General features: G+C 33.7%; 3 protein-coding genes across 4 annotated transcripts in view; all 3 read left to right on the plus strand.

Annotated features, from left to right (window-relative positions):
• Positions 1–1,775: 1,775 nt before the first annotated feature.
• On the plus strand, positions 1,776–5,176 carry LOC105131815 (Pentatricopeptide repeat (PPR) superfamily protein). The gene is made up of 2 exons (XM_011034979.1): positions 1,776–2,481; positions 3,121–5,176. The coding sequence occupies exons 1-2, from the start codon at positions 1,995–1,997 to the stop codon at positions 4,563–4,565; spliced, it is 1,932 nt and encodes a 643-aa protein (XP_011033281.1). The 5' UTR covers positions 1,776–1,994; the 3' UTR covers positions 4,566–5,176.
• A 597-nt stretch (positions 5,177–5,773) lies between these two features.
• LOC105131816 (uncharacterized) lies at positions 5,774–6,370 on the plus strand. The gene has a single exon (XM_011034980.1). It carries the CDS (start codon positions 5,854–5,856, stop codon positions 6,196–6,198), a length of 345 nt encoding a protein of 114 aa, XP_011033282.1. The 5' UTR covers positions 5,774–5,853; the 3' UTR covers positions 6,199–6,370.
• Positions 6,371–16,062: 9,692 nt separating this feature from the next.
• Positions 16,063–19,381, plus strand: part of LOC105131817 (uncharacterized) — a 5,167-nt gene continuing 1,848 nt past the window's right edge. Inside the window, exons 1-7 of one of the 2 annotated variants that reach the window (XM_011034983.1) lie at positions 16,065–16,194; positions 16,687–16,764; positions 16,869–17,062; positions 17,143–17,991; positions 18,085–18,370; positions 18,843–19,052; positions 19,251–19,374. In XM_011034983.1, coding sequence (XP_011033285.1) covers positions 17,180–17,991; positions 18,085–18,370; positions 18,843–19,052; positions 19,251–19,374 — 1,432 coding nt within the window. In that variant the 5' untranslated portion in view covers positions 16,065–16,194; positions 16,687–16,764; positions 16,869–17,062; positions 17,143–17,179. Of the gene's footprint in view, positions 16,195–16,686; positions 16,765–16,868; positions 17,992–18,084; positions 18,371–18,842; positions 19,053–19,250; positions 19,375–19,381 lie in introns of both variants that reach the window. The other variant, XM_011034982.1, reaches the window with a different exon arrangement.

Genomic DNA, 19,381 nt, shown 5'->3' on the forward strand with positions numbered 1-19,381 from the left:
AAGGTGAGCAATCACATTGGATCAATTTAGAAGTTTTGCCGTTAATCTTTCTCCCTCATTTTTCTTATAAACTATGCTTGTTAAGGAGTAATTCTTAACAATTGGTATCAGAAGCATAACAGTAAAATCAAGGCTTTAAAGGAGCATGGTAGGAAAGTGGATGAGTATATTCAACATCTGCAAGACAGAGGAGCATGGCAAGAAGCTCGATCAAATCAATTCACAATTAGAAGCTATAATGGCTATGTGGAAGGCAAATTCAGGAAGCCTATAAGATGGTAGAGTTAACTCAACTAATGGAGGAATTATTCCAAGTTAGAGGATGAATCAATGAGGAGATGGTCTTATGAATCAAAGAAGTGATTGTATTGGTAGTCAAGACATCTCACGGGTAGGGCATATGATATCAATGCCAATAATCAATCTGTCAAATCTTCATGGAGAAAATCCCAGAAGCTGGATACTAAAATGCGAGAAATTCTTCTAGCTAAACTATATACTAGTACAGTAGTGGGTGTAGCTAGTATCATTATACTTGGATGGCAAGGAGAAGATTTGGTATGAAGGGTTCTTGTATGGAGGTGAAAATCTGGCAAGTTAGGAGTTTACAAGGGCTTTGTTTATAAGATTCGGTAATAAAAAAGATCTAGCGGGATAATTTAATAAGCTAGCACAAAACAAATTAAGAGAGTGCATGAACAGTACTCAGGTTCGTGGTCTAGCAATTATAGAGAATTCTTTGCCTCTGCACCTTAGGTTCAAAACTTTGTATGCATATTTGTCATTTTCGCAATATCTTATTTGTTTATTGTATTTGTAGGGTGTTTAATAAATCTAAAATTTAGTTATAATACACACAAATTAATCCAAACATCACAAATTATATAAAAAAAAATGTGCATGAACATGTAGAAAGATCTGAAACCCAAATCTTTAATGGATATCTTGAATCATTCGATAATGCTGGAACAAACTTTTGAACAAGCAAAATGGTAAAAGGGGTCCAATAAAACCATGGGAAAGAAGAACCTATTCAACCTAAGAATTGCTCTCTCATACAGCGCGGATGGACAACCAAGTGAATCATCATAAAATTTTTTGAGCATTCTAAAAAAGAGTTGCCTTATGGTTAAAGACAAGACTTTGAAACTTTACATGAAGAAAGAGGTCGGGGCAATGTTTTAAATGTGGGGAGAAGTATACACTTGGACATCATTATAGCATGAAGAAAATACATGTGATACAAGTAGTGAAAATAGATAGGTTCTTGGATGTGAAAAAAAGATAATAATAATGAAATTATTGAAAAGCCAAGAGTGATGAGAATGAAAGAGTAATCAAGCCAGTAGCAATCTTGGATAGGGAATTGATGAAGAATAGCAATCAAGTAGTGTTCATATAGCTTATTCAATGGTCAAATCTATTCCAAAAGAAGACTACCTAAGAAAGAATTGTCCAAACAGAAGAATTCAAGATTGAAGACGAGAATCTTTCGAAGAGAGGAGTGTTCTTACGAGGTGCGCGGCTGTTTGGAAATATAATTATGATTAATTTTTAAAGTACATTTTATGCTGAAATGTATAAAAATAATATTTTTTTATTTTTGAAATTAACACATAAAAATAATTTAAAATATAAAAAAATTTAATTTTTAATAAAAATAAATAATTAAAAAAAAACACAATGTACATCGCACTGACAAACATTATAATATAATGGAAATAATGGAAATCAGTTTAACCGCAAGCAGAATAAGCATATAATGGAAATCAGGTAGTAAGCACGCGATAAGAGCTAGCTAGATCAGTTAGTTGTTAGTTGAAGAATAAGCATTAAATTGAGATAAGTTTTTCGAAGAAGTATTTAATCTCGGTGAATATTAAATTAATTTAGAAATATCTCCTATCATTGAAATAAATAAATAAACCGGAAGTGTCAAAACTGTTCCAAAACTTTCATCTTTGTGGCCAGCACCAGTAGTATCATTTTAGGACATGAAATTGCTCCCATACATCGACTTGTTTCTCCACTATCCTAAACATGCAAACGCTTCTATCCTTGACCAATTTACTCGCCAGCTAACAACCCTCTCTTTCCTGCCAAGTAAACCAACTAATTTAAATGTTCTATGCACTAAAGGCCAACTGCAAGAGGCACTACTAGAAATGGCAATTCAAGGTCCTGAAATTAAGTTTGATGGGTACAATATGCTACTAAACGAGTGTGTCAATAAAAGGGCTGTTAGAGAAGGCCAAAGGGTACATGCCCACATGATCAAAACATGTTATTTACCACCTGTGTATTTAAGTACTAGGTTGATTGTCTTGTACACGAAGTGTGAGCGTTTGGGTTGTGCAAGACATGTGTTTGATGAAATGCGTGAGAGAAATGTTGTTTCTTGGACTTCAATGATTTCGGGTTATTCTCAAAGAGGGTTTGCATCTGAGGCATTGCATCTTTTTGTACAGATGTTAAGATCAGGTGATTTTTTGTTTTGTTTACTGGTGCTTTAGATGAAGTTATGGTTAGTAACAAATGACATGTTTCGGGGCGTTGTATAAGTTGTGATTAGTTTAGTATTATATTAAGCTTTTATGAATCTCAAATGTGATATGTAGCAGAATTGCTCTAAGTTTAACAGGTGTACGGGTTGTTTATAGCAACATTCTCTTTGCATGTGTTAGAGGAAGATACAGATCTATTGTTTCAATTTTGAGTTATAATGATGGTAATGATCTTATGCGTTTTGTAAGATTGAAAGTTAAATTGCCATGATACATAAAGGATGACCTTTAAAACTGTATAAGCTCACAGTGAAACGTTTTCATATATATTTGCATGATAGGAGTCAGGTAAGCATGTTTGATTGTAATTTGTTTTCTATGTAAATGACCCTTGCAAGCTTGTCAGAGCACGCTTTTTTTTTGTTTTTTTAGTCTGCGCTACTTGAACGACCTGGTGGGGAGACCATTGACTGAATATCCCAGCTGAGAAATAGAAGATCTTGATTCCCATAGAGATTCAGGAACTACAGTCCATGGTGTCCATTATAGTGAATTAAGTTCTTTCTCTCGCAGTGCTTTATTACATTTTACTAATACCGATATGCAATTTGTGCAGATACGGAGCCAAATGAGTTCACTTTCGCTACTGTGCTCTCCTCTTGTACAGGTGTTTCAGGGTTAGAGCTGGGAAGGCAAATTCATTCTCTCATATTCAAGAGAAACTATGAAAACCATATATTTGTTGGGAGCTCACTTCTTGACATGTATGCCAAGGCTGGTAGAATCCATGAAGCTCGAGGAGTTTTTGAATGCTTGCCTGAAAGAGATGTTGTCTCCTGTACTGCAATAATCTCAGGCTATGCTCAGTTAGGCCTTGATGAAGAGGCATTAGGACTATTCTGCCGGTTACAAAGGGAAGGAATGAGTTCAAATTATGTTACCTATGCCAGTTTGTTGACTGCACTGTCTGGGCTTGCTGCTTTGGATCATGGCAAACAAGTTCACAGCCATGTGCTCAGATGTGAATTGCCCTTTTATGTAGTTCTCCAGAATTCACTGATTGATATGTACTCAAAATGTGGAAACCTTAATTACGCAAGAAAGATCTTTAATAACATGCCTGTTAGAACTGTTATTTCATGGAATGCAATGCTTGTGGGGTATGGTAAGCATGGTAAGGGGTTAGAGGTGGTTAAACTTTTCAAATTAATGAGAGAAGAAAATAAAGTCAAACCTGACAGAGTCACTTTTCTGGCTGTTCTATCTGGCTGCAGCCATGGAGGATTGGAAGATGAAGGGCTGGAAATGTTTGATGAGATGATGAATGGGGGTGATGGGATAGAAGCAGGGATTGAGCATTATGGGTGTGTCATTGACTTGCTTGGACGTGCTGGCCGATTAGAAGAGGCTTTTGCATTGATCAAAAAGATGCCTTTCGAACCAACCGCTGCTATTTGGGGTTCACTTTTAGGAGCTTGCAGAGTTCATTCAAATACTAATATTGGTGAATTTGTAGGTTGTCGTCTTTTGGAAATAGAGCCTGAAAATGCAGGGAATTATGTCATTCTCTCTAATTTATATGCCTCTGCAGGGAGGTGGGAAGATGTGAGAAATGTAAGGAAATTGATGATGGAGAAAGCTGTGATAAAGGAGCCTGGAAGAAGCTGGATTGAACTTGACCAAACCATTCATACCTTTTACGCAAGTGATCGGTCCCATCCTAGGAGAGAAGAGGTATTTTTGAAGGCAAGGGAATTATTGGTGAAATTCAAGGAATCTGGCTATGTTCCTGACCAGAGTTGTGTTTTATACGATGTGGATGAAGAGCAAAAGGAGAAAATACTTCTAGGCCATAGTGAGAAGCTGGCTTTGGCTTTTGGATTAATTTCTACTTCTGAGGGAGTCCCGCTCCGAGTAATAAAAAACCTCCGGATTTGTGTTGATTGTCACAATTTTGCCAAATTTGTATCGAAGGTTTACGGAAGACAAGTGTCTATAAGGGATAAAAACCGGTTCCACCATGTTGCTGGGGGAATTTGTTCTTGTGGCGACTATTGGTGAGTTTTGATGATTTTTTAACAGGATATGTGTTGGTTACTACTGCTGCTGGAGACTCTGGGAAGGTTATTCAAAAAACAACCCGCGCAACACCGTCGCGGTTGTTTACCAGCTCTATTTTATTTGATTCACCCAGCTATCCAAGCCCAGAAAGATCAGTTACAGGGAGGTAGACTGATTATGAGATTCATCTGTCTAAAAGCTTTGCATGATGGCTTGCTTCACAGTCACAGGTATTTCCTTCCTGTTCAGAGATTGCCTTCAACTGCTTGAGAACTTCAGATATAAAGGACTAGACAAGCTTGAAGAATTTAACATCTTACAGAGAGATATAAAGATAAAGAATCCCTTTTTATAGGTGGTGGAGCAATCATTCATAACCAGGTTTTAAATTAGAGAATGGACGGTTCTTACCCAGAATAGATGAAAGTTGATGGGAGGATGTTCATGTCTAAACAACACTTTCACCATAGAAAACTTTTGAATATTTGCAGTTTGCTTTGCCCCTCACGCCTGCATTTTGCACCATCATATGGATCCTACTTCTCTTATCTGATGTATCATTCATTTAAATATTCTTGTATTCATTTTCAATGTAACTAGCATACAAAGAATTAACTGTCCATTAAACTCTCTCTCTCTCTCTCTATCTATCTATCTATCTATATATATATATATATATAATGAAAAGAACCTGACGGTGTGAATGGAATATTGATTAATGGAAGAGAAAGAAAACAAAAGAAGTAAAAGGGATGAAGAGAGAAGTTAGATTCCAAAATTTTCTTTTCTACAATAAAAAATTTGCTCTCAAGTCAGGAGGAAATGGGTGAAAATTAAAAATTTACTGAAAATTTTTCAAATAATATCCTCAGCAGATAAAAATGTCAAATATAAATCAGGAAATTAAAGTAGGAAAAAAATAATAATATGTTTATTTAACTATTTTTTCCACCTACTTAACCATACAAGAGACATTTCTTTAATAGGAATGCTCCATTTGACTTTTGTTTCCCTATAATTATAAACTCAAGGGAGAAAAAAAAAAAAAAGATTCACATAATTGTTTCAAGAAAAAAAATATAATTTTTTAAAATAAATCTCAATTTATAATTGTCTAATCAAAATGTTTATCCATTCCTAAAAGGTAAAAAGAAAAGGGAAAGCACATTTAGACGACAGTACGACGCTGTTTTGCGTCGTTTCCAAAATACTTCAAAACAGACTTCTCTCGTTAAACTCAGTCTCTGTGGGCTTTCTTCACATTTCTCTCTAAAGAAAACCCAATACAATGCCCTTCACAACGGCATCCTCCATGCTCCGCCACCGCATCTCCAGCGCCCTCCGAACCCGCGGTGGCGCAAAAGCTGGTCCCAGCAGATGGAAATCTCCGGGACACGAGGAACAACCCAAAGGTCACTTTCTCAATCGGACCCCACCACCACCCGGAGAGTCTCGTAAATGGGAAGATTGGGAGTTGCCTTGCTACATCACCAGCTTCTTAACGATTGTGATCCTTGGCGTTGGTCTCAATGCTAAGCCTGATCTCACTATTGAAACTTGGGCTCATCAGAAAGCACTTGAACGACTCCAGATGGAGAAGTTGGGCCTTTCCGGTTCTGCTGATTCTGAGTGAAATTGGAGATCTGGGTATGCTTGTTTTTTTATCAAAATTTTGTGGGATTTTGCTGGGGTTGTTGATAATAACATGTAGTCAAATAAAAAGGGTTTTTGACCGACTGACTGATTGACTGTCTTCTGTAATTTGGATAATTTTTACATGAAGTTTATTTTTTGGTTAATGTTTCTGGTAGTATTGTGATTTTCCTTTGCCAGTTATCTGGTGAATTGAATTGTCTGTGTGGATGCTCTTTCTTTGAATTGAATTTGAGTTTTGACTTTGTTAATGTGAATGTGACTTGTCAGGTAAGTTGTTTGTTTCTTAATGAGAATTTTTTATTCATTTTTGTTTATCATTTTAGTAACCTTTGATCAATTAATTACCATGTTTGAAATGCAATGCGGGACAGCTTTTCATGGGTTGGAGCTGCTGATCATTATGTCCATGCGGGGATTTTCTTTCCTTGTTGTTATATTTTCTGATGTTGGCATTGTGTGGTCGAATAAGGTTTTTTGATTGTTGAAAAGTATGCTTATTTGGAGCTGGTTAAGTGTTTATTACAGCATGACGGTTTAGAAATTTTTTGGTCAGAATTTTTAACTGGTTTTGATTTCGATAACATGTTGGATTTAACTTAAAGTTCCTTCATGAACTGGATCACTGAATTTAAATTGGCTAAATACTGGTGTGATTAAAGGATATAATTACCCAGAATTCTGCGATGATTTTTCTGGCATATTTGATGTTTAAGGTATTATGAGTCTTCATAACTCGGTTATGGTTAGGTTAGGATTTGGGACTTGGGATACTGAAGACATGATGATTATAGTACTTCAGGAAATTTATCGTTGTTGTCTCTATGATTTCTAATAATATTGAGGCATTGGGTGTTTCATTACTATTTGACAGAAAGATGCAATATGCTATTGTGGAAATTACATAATGCAACCTGGATGTGGAGTTTCACTTTCACGTGCCCAGCATGCGTATAATCATTGTTTGATGTGAATATATTGGATTCTTGATGTGCATTTGGATGCTTCTGCAAAAACAAAGTTAGCAAGGGGGTTGTTGGAGAGAACTTTTATGTATGGTTTCATGGGAAGGTGAACTGATGTGTTTTAATTAGTACCTAGCAAGCATTATGTGCTGAGAGTTGTTGCATTGTCATTTGTGCTTTTTGGTGGTGTCTAGTTAGGCATTACTTCATACTGTTTGGACTGTTCGAAAAGCCTGTTGGAGAAATGACTCGTTAAGAGTATTATAGGGAAATGGGGGATTCGTGACGGGTAGTTGCCTTGGTAGGCAAGTTTCATGTAGAGGGGACTGGCAAGACAGTGTCCTGTAGGTGCGTTGCATGATAAACTTCTGCTTAAATTTGGTGTCCTCTCTGCATAATACCATTAAAGCATTTGTGGAACAGGCTGTTGTATCCATTTAGGAATTTACTAGCTGAACTTTTCAAAAGAATGGCTACTAGTAGTATCTTTGGAGATGGATAGTAAAACTGAGATGCTTCCTATGAGAGATGGTTGTATATGTAGGTGGACAGGTAGCAGGACAGTAGAATGATAACACACCACAGTGAATGGCACAATTAATTATCATGCATAAATTCAGACAGTTCTTTTAGTGTGAAATCTAGCCGCTTATAATTGAGTGATTGTTAGTTTTGGTTGTTTGATTATGGTTTTCTTCACTTGTACAATTCAGCTTCTTCTGATTTTTTGATTTATTATTTTTAAATTATTAAGTTTATATAATGGGTTCTTTGAAGCTCTTATTATTACTACAGCTTTGGACAGTTTTTCTTTCGTTGTTGGACCTATATTTGCCTCGAATAACAAGGTTTCTTCCCTTGTTGAATGGAGTGGTTTAATAATTGTTTGTTTGCTTGATTGGAATTTCTTTGAGCCCAGTTGAGCTCAATCTTTGTATTAGTTGCAACCTGGGAGGCTGTTCAACTTCTAGGTCTTGTGTACCTTGCATGCTAGTTGTTGGTGATATTAGCTGCTTGCATACTTGGTTATGGTTATGTCATAATACATGGTTGTGATAGCGTGTTAGGAAGTGTCATTATCATGTTCTGTCTTAGAATTGAAGTTAAAAATCTCTGACTAGTTCTCTATGGTGCAAAATACTGATGCAAGGTTCTAAAACTGAAAAAAAAAATAAACTTCTTGGACCTAAAGTTTGATCTCCCTAGGTTAAATATAAGTGTTCTTTGTTGTTAAAGAAAATGCAGGGAAGTGTGGGGCTTGTATGGGGCTTGTTCCATAGGAGTCATGGATGGTGCTGTGGTAAGACGCTATGACATGGGCATGAAGCATGGTGAAAATCTGCCTTTGTGACCATCCTCAATGCTTGATCTGCAGTGTGTTTCTAAGAATAATCCAGAGATGAACCTTAATTCTATTCAATTATTTGGGTTCATTGGCAGAACTTGTGGGGATGCATAATTGATTGTTGAGGTGATAGACATTGGTGTGTGCAGAATTTAGGAAAATGTCCTAGTAGCTTTGAAGTTTCAGTGACCATTCACAGGCTGACCCCATATACTTTGTGGTGTTTCTTGCCACCTTTTCTCTTTTGGCAATTCTGATGGGGTGGGGTGTGAGCAAGGTTTTTGAGTTTATTGGGTCATTCTTTTGATTAATGATCCTACTAGATATTTTTTATCTGCCATATTCATCCAACTCGCTGATGCCAGTTGGTTGGGACTGAGAAAATGAACAGATAGGGATTTTCTTTGTCATGCTTTATGTTCATTTCTGTTGACGACAGCTTGTGTTCCAATTCTTCTTCTGTCCTTGCTGCTGCTCTTCTTAACAGGGTCTGCTTTCGCTTTACGAATTAGAATGACCAGCTGCATAAGATCAGCCTGGATACACTTGCTCCCAATCGGCGAGGTTGTGCCTTCAGCTCACCTACAACAAAGCGAATTTTCTTTCATAACCAGAGCAATTTCTCTGTTTGGTTAGACTATTTATGTTAGTAAATATGCATCATGTCTTAAATTACTCTGGGTCTTGGACATAACTCTTAATAATTCCTAATTTTTCATATGTCATGGAAGTCTCCTCCCTAGGGCAAATTATCAATCCGGATGTACTCTTTCATTTGTTTCGAAGGGTGGTTGAGACTTGAGATCGGTTTTCTGTTAGTTTCCCGGGCTACCTTTGGGCTTGTACAAACCAATCGAAGGCCTCTTTTGTAAAAGTTTCAAGATGGGCTCTTAGGGTTATGAGAAAGGAAATAAAAATTGATGGGTTGATAATCCAGGATGTTGAGAAGCCATGGAGCCTTTTGTAAATTGCAGTTGCTGGTGTTTCTTCGACATTTCATGGGAAGTAGTTACTCCTAGGAGCTACTGATATTTAATTAGAGGAAAGAACAAAGGTAGAATTTAAACTTATAATCATTTGATAAAATAAACTCTCATCTCGTATCAATTAACAATATTAACAAAAAGGAAATATACATATCTAGTTCTCTAATAAAAGTTATTCATGATTGTGTGTTTGCTAGCATGAAATTGTGTTTTTTAAAAATTTAAATTTTATTTTTGTTTTAAATTAATTTTTTTATATATTTTTCTTTTATTTTTGGATTGGTGTTAAAAATATTTTAAAAAAAAAATTATATTGATAGATTTTTAAATAAAAAATATTTAAAAAATAAATGCTATCTTATTTCTAAAACTCTTCGTGTTAAAGGTTTGCCGGAGAACCGGACAATCTAGGCTTTGTGTTATATGATTTACAAATTATAATAATATTAGAGATCGAGGACATCATCATGTAATGCCCTTGAATGATTTCTTAATTGGAAGAAAAGTCACAAACTGCTTGGCAAGTGGTCCCTTTCCTTTCCTTTTTTGTTCTTCTTTTGCCTTTTCCTTATTATTTATAGGCCGAAGGCCCTTTTGTTTAAAGTGCTTTTATAGGCATGTTCCTTGCAAGTGTCTTGGGTTCTTCATTTCCTTCGCAGTTTAACGTGCCTCTGGAATTCGCAGAAAACAGCAACAATCTGTTCAATTATTACAATCCCAAAAAGTTGTAAAATGTGGGAAGCAATGATCGTGAAGTTTGATCTGTAATATACCTAGCTGAACACACCAAGAATATATATATATATATATATATATATATATATCTTCCCTTTAATTTTTACAATTGTACAAGCAAGTCAAGCTGTGCAGATTCTGTCACTAGACATGAGAGCTATGGGAAAGAACCACACTGGTAATATGGCACAGCAAGTCCCTATCGACAAAAAAATCCCAGCTTCTAAACTGGATAACCCCGCTATAATCAAAGATTTAATGAGAACAAATGATGAAATCCATGGTGCATCATTTCCTCAAATTTCTTACAAGAAGTAGTTGAGATTCTGACATGGTACCTAGCACTGCCAGTGAACTGGATTACAAAAATATAACATCGGCACCCATTTTCACACATCATTTGTCTTCATTTCAAGCTTGACGACGATGTTCAGTCGATCAGCAGGTCTATCCTTCACTGACAGTTCTTCCATTGATGGAAACAATGTCTTAAAATCAAGGAAACTTTGTCATATGTACTTGAAGCTTTCTTGATCAAGGTCTTGTAGCAGGTGATTGTAAACGACATCATGATTTTTAGTGCTAATAAATGAATCTTCTTGCATCATCAAGTCTGGTAGGGAGGGGGCAGTTAACGTGACCTGTGGTTTAATTAATTATGGATTCAAATGCAGTGTTTGTATATTATAAGTGCAATTTTATACAAGCATACTTAGTATCCAGAATAGCTGATTTAATGATTTTGTTTAAGCATTGTTAAATGTCATAATATATACCTCTATATTCCCACCAACTCCACTAACAACGGACCAAGACCCTAAACATTTCCCAATTAATATGAATCAAAACAGGTGGCTGGTCGTGGATTGAACCTTGATTATTAAACTTTTCCCTATCCTTTTAAGAACCGGAAAATTTAGGATTCAAAACATGATTTGATTAGGGTTTTAGATGAATTAAAAAAATATAGAATTGGCTAGGTTGATCAAACTGGTCAGACAATTTAAAAGAATTTTCTTAAATAATAAAAATAATTAATTAAATAACTTGCAATTTAACAATCCAAATTCTTTACTAAAATAGTTGTCACATCTAGTTTGACAACCAAGAATTTATTTAAGGGGTAAAATTAATTTTAAAAAATAAAAAAATTATTATAATTATTAAATACGAATCAACTTGATAGGTCGACTTTATAGCTTGACTAATTCAGGCAAGATATAAGATCAAACTAAGAAAAAATTTGGCAAAACTCGGTCGATCCATGACCCGAGAGACCCTATAAAACCTAGTAGGAACTGATTTTTTTTCAAATATGTTTTTTCTCTTAACTAAAGATCTTTTTTTATATATATATTTTTAGTGAATTATTAATCTTTTTTAAAGTTCATTGTATAAATACTAGAAAAATATTTTATTTTTTCAATTTGAGATTTGAAGATATTTAATATATATATTGTATGTTCACAAGAAAAAAATTATATTTTTTCAATTTATATTAAAAAAATTTTGTTTAAATACTTTAACTTAAAAAAAATAACATAATATCTTTTTAATAAATGATAAAAAAATATTTTAAAAAAATATTTTAAATTTTGTTATTTATAACATATATAGCTTATATTTATATAGTTTATTTTTTAATACAAACTATAAAATATTTAATTTTTCTTAATTGATTTATATTGATTTGAATTGTCTAGTCAATCTGTATAATTTGAGGTGTAGCTATTTAACCAGGTTAGTTTCCATATCAGAATTGACAACTATAAAAATTACATAATTTTTTGTTTTATATATTTTGTTTTTAATTTATATGAATATTTGAGTTAGTTTGTGTATATTATCACTAATTTTATGGTTCACGGAATGCCTTATAAATCCAATATACATATAAATTACTTTAAAGATGATAAATATACACATAAAAATTTAAATTTCGGAACAGCAGAAAAAAAACAAGTCCCACGTCGCCCGACCAAAAACCCTCAATACCTGTCCTGCACATCTCTTACAGGACCAGGAGGTGTTTTTTTGTGGTAGCAGAACCTGTACCAGGTCTTGTTATTAATAATTATCGAAATTCTTAGACGATGGTAAATCAATACTGACCGCCACTTAACTCGTTCTAAATAAACATAGGGTTTAATTTAGGGTTTTTGCCACAAAGATCCATACATGATTGCGAATTGGATGCATCCTAGATTTGGGCAATTGTACACCTCTTTCTAGCTAAACTGTGGCTTCGTGGAAAGGCGAAGATTTACTTCTTCCTCTAGCTACACTGTTGCTTTTGTGTAAAGGTGACATGAAAGGCAGAGAGATCTCCTTAGGCTAAAGACGATGGGTCTCTCTCAAATAGAAAGTCATCGTCGGTGCGTTCAGCTGGCCTTGTAGAAAATGACACAAATGACGGTGCCCTCGGCTGTCAGTCACATTCAGTGGCCTTGTAGAATATGACACAAAGTGAATTTGCACTGGAGTTTCAATTAATTTTATTTTTTTTATGTTATTAAATTATTTTAATATTAAAAATAAAAAATATTTTAAAAAATAATTTTAACTACACTAACAAAAAAAACCTTGATTATATCAAGATTACACAAAATATTTAGTATTCATAATTTAAGGGGTATTTGAGAATGAGGTAAAAATTGTTTATTGGAGTATTTTTTATTTAAAAATATATTAAAATAATATTATATTATTTTTTAAAATATATATTTTTATAATAACACATCAAAACAATAAAAAATAATTTAAAATAAGAAAAAGTTTTTTGCAATAAACAGGTTCAACTTTAATTTTAAAGAGATTTAAATGCAAAATAAAGAATACATACATCAAAAGACACAGATAAAAGATCTATAGAAATTATAGTATGATCTAGCTTTTAATAAATTATTCGGTATTATACACACACACACAATTCTATATGTATGTGTGTGTGTCATCATTTTTTTAATAAATTCTAAAGAGAGATGAGCGACTCAATAAGAGTTTTTTTTTTTTTTTTTAATTTTGTGGTGCTTGGTAAATAAACATGTATTTAGTCACTTTTTTGACATTGTGATCCACTTGATTTTCAATGTACTTTTTAAAGTGTATTTTTTTATATTTTTTTTATTTAAAAAAAAAGATATCATCATTTTCGTTTATAATTTTAAAGATAAAATTTTTGAGATGAGGACCATATGGATGATGTCCAAGATATGAGGGCCTCAGTTATATATATATATATATATATATATATATATATATATATATATATAATTTCAAATCGGTGATAATTTGGGAATAAACATGCACTTGTCCAATATTGTGATTCTCGTGTTTTTAAAATAATCTTATATAAGAATATTAAAATAATTTAAAAATATTTTAAAAGACATTTTTAATCATGTTACCAAATGTATGTATGCATGTATTATTTTTAATATCAATATATTGAAATTATATAAAAAATATTAATTTTATATTTTCTAAAAATACAAAAAACAATAACTGCATCTACAAATAAACACTAATTAATGTTTAGCAGGGTAAATTATCTAATTAGGGTAATTTAAGAGAATGTTTGAAAACATGACAATGATTATTTTTTAAAATATTTTTTATTAAAAAACATATAAAAACAATATATTTTTATCTTTTAAAATTACTTTTAATATTAATATATTAAAAATAACTTAAAAAAAAAACAATTTTAAAAATCAGGAAAAATGGTTTTACCACGAAAACAGCTACCTGAAGATGAGTATCATCTCGTTTCTGTCACTTTCAATACTTCCAATGATTTATCAAATACAAGGACTGTAAAATTAGCTGCAGCTTTTTATCATGAAATTACCTTTTGTTTCACTTGGACAGTTGGGCTGAGGTGGTCGCATGACTAAACTCACCCTTTCCACGTGAGGGGACTGATCTTGAACCTTCAGCAGCTAACACTTCCAGGATAAAAAAAAAAAAAAAACTAAATCAAGTGGCGTGTGTAGTTGCTAATGGCATTACGGTTGTACATTTATTAATTTTAAAATTTGTAAATTTACTTAAAAAATATATAAGTTATTTAAATATTTATACAAATAAAAATTTATTATTATTATTATTATTAAATTTGGCTCAATCAATTCAAAACTTATTCTGTATAAATTTAATAAAATATAAAAAGGAATTGATTTTACGGGACACAATAATAAATTTGAATTAATTTATAATTTGATTAAAATTCATTAGTTTTTTAATTTTTAGAAAAAATAAAATTAACTTAATTTAATTTAAATTATTTTTTAGATTAACGTGAATATTTAAACTAATTTTTATGCATTTCAATTAATTTTATAAACTTTAAAATTAATAAATATATAAGTTTTTAGTGACTTTAAAATTTATAAGAATAGAATTAATGATTTCTAAAAAATAAATTTATAATTTAATTAATTAAGTTATATTTTTTAATAATAACTTAATTTAAATCTTATTTAAAAGTATGGTGAATGTTATTTAAATAATTTTTATTTTAAAATATATTAAAATAATTTTTTTATTTAAAAAATATATTTAATACCAATACACAACAATATAAAAAAATAATTTAAAAAACAAATAATTCCAATGGGTTTCAAAACAGCGACTAAACTCGCTGAGCTGGGGACGACTATTGATGGCAATGTGGAGACCATGGATCTCAATATCCATCCAGTCAGACATATCTGGACTTGTCAGGAGTAATTAATACTCGGGAAGCAATCAGAGAATGGGATTAAAGTTATTTAAGACCGAAAATTATATGCAGTGGCCCTTGGTTATCTTGAATGGGAAACAAAATCTTCCAAGAGATTTGCTGTTTTGACCTGAAAGGCAGAGAAATCAATGGCTGTATAAAGTCATGAACATTTAAATGCCCGAAACACCCTCCTCCTCCCAAGCTATTTGCTTTCTACCATCATGGCCTTGTTTGGTCCACGATCCGTTCATTTTATTTTGATTTTTCTCAGACAATTTCTCAAAAGTATTTAAATCGCAGTTAATTTTTGAACTTACCTACTCAAAAAAATTAATTCAAGATTTCTAAGATTAAACTTGGTAAAATCTGATCCCTCTCAAATCTTTTTATGGTTAAAGAAGTTTGGGTTTTACTGTGATTGAATATTGTAAAAAGGTAATTTTTCATTAAGTTCAACATAAATAACTAGCTTTTAACTAAACTAGTACCCTATAAAGAGAATTAAAAATGCCACCAACTTAAAAAAAAAAAAGGAAAAAGTTTGATTAAAATGCTTAAAAAAACAGTCTAATTATGTAAAATTTGGTATCACATGTATTCTTTTGATCCACAAATTTATGGTAAATCTTACTATGTTAAAAATATATATTATAAATCTAAGAATATGTTTAGCATCGTGGTGGTTGAATTACTATTTTGTTATTTTTTTAAAGTATTTGGTTAAAATTAATTTTTTAATTTTTATATTATTTTAATGTATTAATATTAAAAATAATTTGTTTAAAAAAATAATATATTTTTAAATAAAATAAATACTTTAAAACATAAAATTTATCCAACATTATCTAATAGTGAAACAACGAGAGATGGCAGTTTAGGTATACCCAGAAAATCTTCCACGTAACGCGTCAAACCCCGAACTGGTTATCCCCAGTCACCTCCCTCCACCGACAGCCTCTTCCCGGTCATAAACATGTCCGTGCAAAAATGATGCCCTCACCTTTTTAAATGCCAGCCAGCTTCCCGCACTCACTCATTGCTGGAGCTCTCTCTCTCTCTCTCTCTCTCTTCCAGTTGTAGTATAAAGCTTACCAATTCACATGCCGTTTTAACCACATAGAGAGACAAGTGATAATCCCGAAGAGAGGAAGATCATTGTTGCCTCTCTTTATCTTTCTCTGCAAGCATTTTTTGGAAGCTGAGCAAACAAGACGATACGGTAACTTCTTATTTCATTACTTTTGTTTTTTAACCGCGACATCAGCTGCTTAGCTTTCCCCAGTCGTTTCTGGAGCCATTAATTAGAGAAGACGAAGTGCATTGTATTTTCTCGATTTGTTAGAAGGTTACAGTTACAGATTATTTATTGTTTGTTTGAGAAGTAAGTGATGGTGTAGTAGATCTGGTTTTTTGAAGGTGATTGATTGTAGTGAATGCTTGAAATTGGATTGGATTTGATGCTCTTTTTATCTGTGTTTTATTTTTATTTTCAATGGAGAACAACTGGCTTTGTATGTGATACAGGATCTATGTGAAAATAAAATAAAAACGGTGTCGTTCATCTTCAGAAATATCTATTCTCACTTTATCTTATTTTAAGCCAGCTAGTTTTATTGCTTTTCGTTTTCTTTTTTTTTTGGGGGGTGCGAGTGGTCAGTGCAGTTATTCATATTAGCTTCTAAAACTATGGAAACTTGCTTTCTTATTGCAGGCGTTGCTCTGCAGAAACTAGAACGAGTTTCCTTTGCTTGTTACAAGTCGAGGGAGTCAGCTTATGATTGATAGATAGGTGTGATTATGAATCTGGATTATAGTATTAACCATCTGAACTTTAATTAATATTTTTTATTTATTTTCTGGTTGGTTAATGATATTTTCTCTTGTTGGCCGCAGCTCGCTCATTTGTTGTGGAAGGGAGGAGGTGAGACAAGTTAGGAATGAAAGAGAGTGATAAGAGAAGAACTCCCGGTAATAATCAGTCGAAGCGCTCGGGAAAAACTGAAAGGAGAGACCGTAAACCGAATCAAACGACGAAGGGGATTGAATCTAAATCCTTGCTTGCTAAACCAGACTCCAGTGCTATTTTAGTAAGTGATTCGAACACGGGCTCAGAGCCCTCTGAAGTTTGTGATAGCTTTGTTATACATTATGTGGATAATGTCAACAGGTCTGAGGAGGCTCCTCAAGATTCAAAAGCCGATTCCATGATTGATATAGTGAACAAGGATGAGGCTTCAGATGACCATTCTGGTGACTTAGATAGAGAATCCAAGGAGGGGAAGGAAGATGAGTCGGATTCTGAGACAACACAAGATTCTGTATCATCTCAAGGGGATTCGGTGACAGCTGAGGGTGAGAAAGTAGAAAACGTTTCGATAGTCCCAAAAACAGTTTCCAATAAGAATTTATCAGAAAGCGGTCCTCCGCGTGGATCAAGGGTGAAATCTGATCGCAAAACTAGTATATCCAGGTCTAAAGCAGTAAATAACACTCCTAAAAAACCTGCAAAAACAAATAAAGGGCCTTTGAAAGTTACTTCGAAAAGTTCTTTTGATAAGAATTCTAAAGACATGAGAGTTCCTCATAAACCTTCATTAGAGTCTTCTGAAGGAGTTGATGATAAGCCTGCAGAAGATGTCAAAGAAATAGATTTTTTAGATGAGGCCTCAAATGGTACTCAGAGTGTTGCAATTGACAACGAAACAGATGCTGCTGAAGAAAATGGTGAACATGAGGATGAAGCAGAATTAAATCAAAGGATTGAAGACATGGAAATGAGAATCGGGAAACTTGAAGCAGAGCTCAGAGAAGTTGCTGCTCTTGAAATTTCACTTTATTCTGTAGTCCCAGAACATGGGAGCTCAGCACATAAGGTGCACACACCTGCAAGACGCCTTTCCAGACTATACATTCATGCTTGTAAGCATTGGACTCTAGTTAAGCGAGCTACGGTTGCCAGAAACACTGTTTCAGGACTTGTATTGATTTCCAAGTCCTGCGGTAATGATGTTCCAAGGCAAGTAAATATCACGTTTTATATTAAAATTTGTTCCCAAGTGCAGCTATTTTTTCATAGTGGACCAATAAGATTGTCGTTCTGTTTGTGAAGGTTAACATTTTGGTTGTCCAACACAATTGTGCTGAGGGAGATCATTTCTCAGGCATTTGGAAGTTCACGGCACTCAAGTCCCCTTGCAAGGCAGTCCAATGGGGGTAGCAAGAAAAGTGAAGGGAAGCCTACAGCACTGAAATGGAAGGGTGGTTCTGGTAGCAAACAAGTTAACGGTTTTATGCAGTTTGCTGATGATTGGCAGGAGACAGGAACCTTCACTGCTGCATTAGAAAGAGTTGAATCATGGATATTTTCCCGTGTGGTTGAATCCGAATGGTGGCAGGTAAGAAAGAACGAGGATCAGTAAATTTTATAATTTTATTGTTGATGCTTGTAGGTAAACCATAATTATTGAAAACCCCCTTTTCTCTCTCTCATATTTTTTTAGTAAATAAATTCCAGGCCTCAACTTCATTTAGTAAATAATCATATTTTCATTAATTCATTGTTAGACAAACTGTTTGGGAATCAATGTAAACAAATATAGGGTGGCTTAGAGTCAATCATATAATAGCATTATAAAGCCCACTAGAAGAGCCAATCTATCATGATCGTCACTTAATTTTACTACACAATTAAAACTCGCACCTACAAATACCTATAAACACCTAGGAGGGAGTGTTTCTTCCCAACATGGGATATAAATCTTGTTCTTTTTTATTCACTTACAAACTATACCAACATTCATGTTACGACCTTCGCATTTTAAATTCATTTATCTTGGTAAACTGTATTCTATGTTCTGATGTTTTCAGGCTTTGACTCCACATATGCAATCTCCTGCTGGGGATTTGTCCTCCAACAAAACCACTGGAAGGTTGCATGGACCAGCCTTGGGTGACCAGCAGCAAGGCAGCTTTTCTATCAACTTATGGAAGAACGCTTTCCAGGATGCTCTCCAACGACTATGTCCTGTTAGAGCAGGAGGTCATGAGTGTGGTTGCTTGCCCGTCATTGCAAGAATGGTATTTAGTATTTCTAGTTGTTTGCCCTTCCTTTTCACCTGCAGTTTCTATATTTCAGTCTTACACGCATGACATTATAAGTTCAAGCCCGAGAAATATCCCATCTTTCATAAATTTTGAGCTGTCTGTAGTCTGGTTTTGGCTTTGTTCTCAACTCTTGGCTTGGGTGGGTGACTTGGAATTTAATTTGTTTCACAGGTTATGGAACAGTGTGTTGCCAGGCTAGATGTAGCAATGTTCAATGCTATTCTGCGCGAGTCTGCCCATGAGATTCCAACTGACCCTGTTTCGGATCCTATCTTAGATTCCAAGGTTCTGCCAATTCCTGC

Source organism: Populus euphratica, unplaced genomic scaffold (genome assembly GCF_000495115.2).
Source record: "Populus euphratica unplaced genomic scaffold, PopEup_1.0 scaffold101.1, whole genome shotgun sequence".
In the NCBI taxonomy this organism is placed as follows: Eukaryota; Viridiplantae; Streptophyta; class Magnoliopsida; order Malpighiales; family Salicaceae; genus Populus; species Populus euphratica.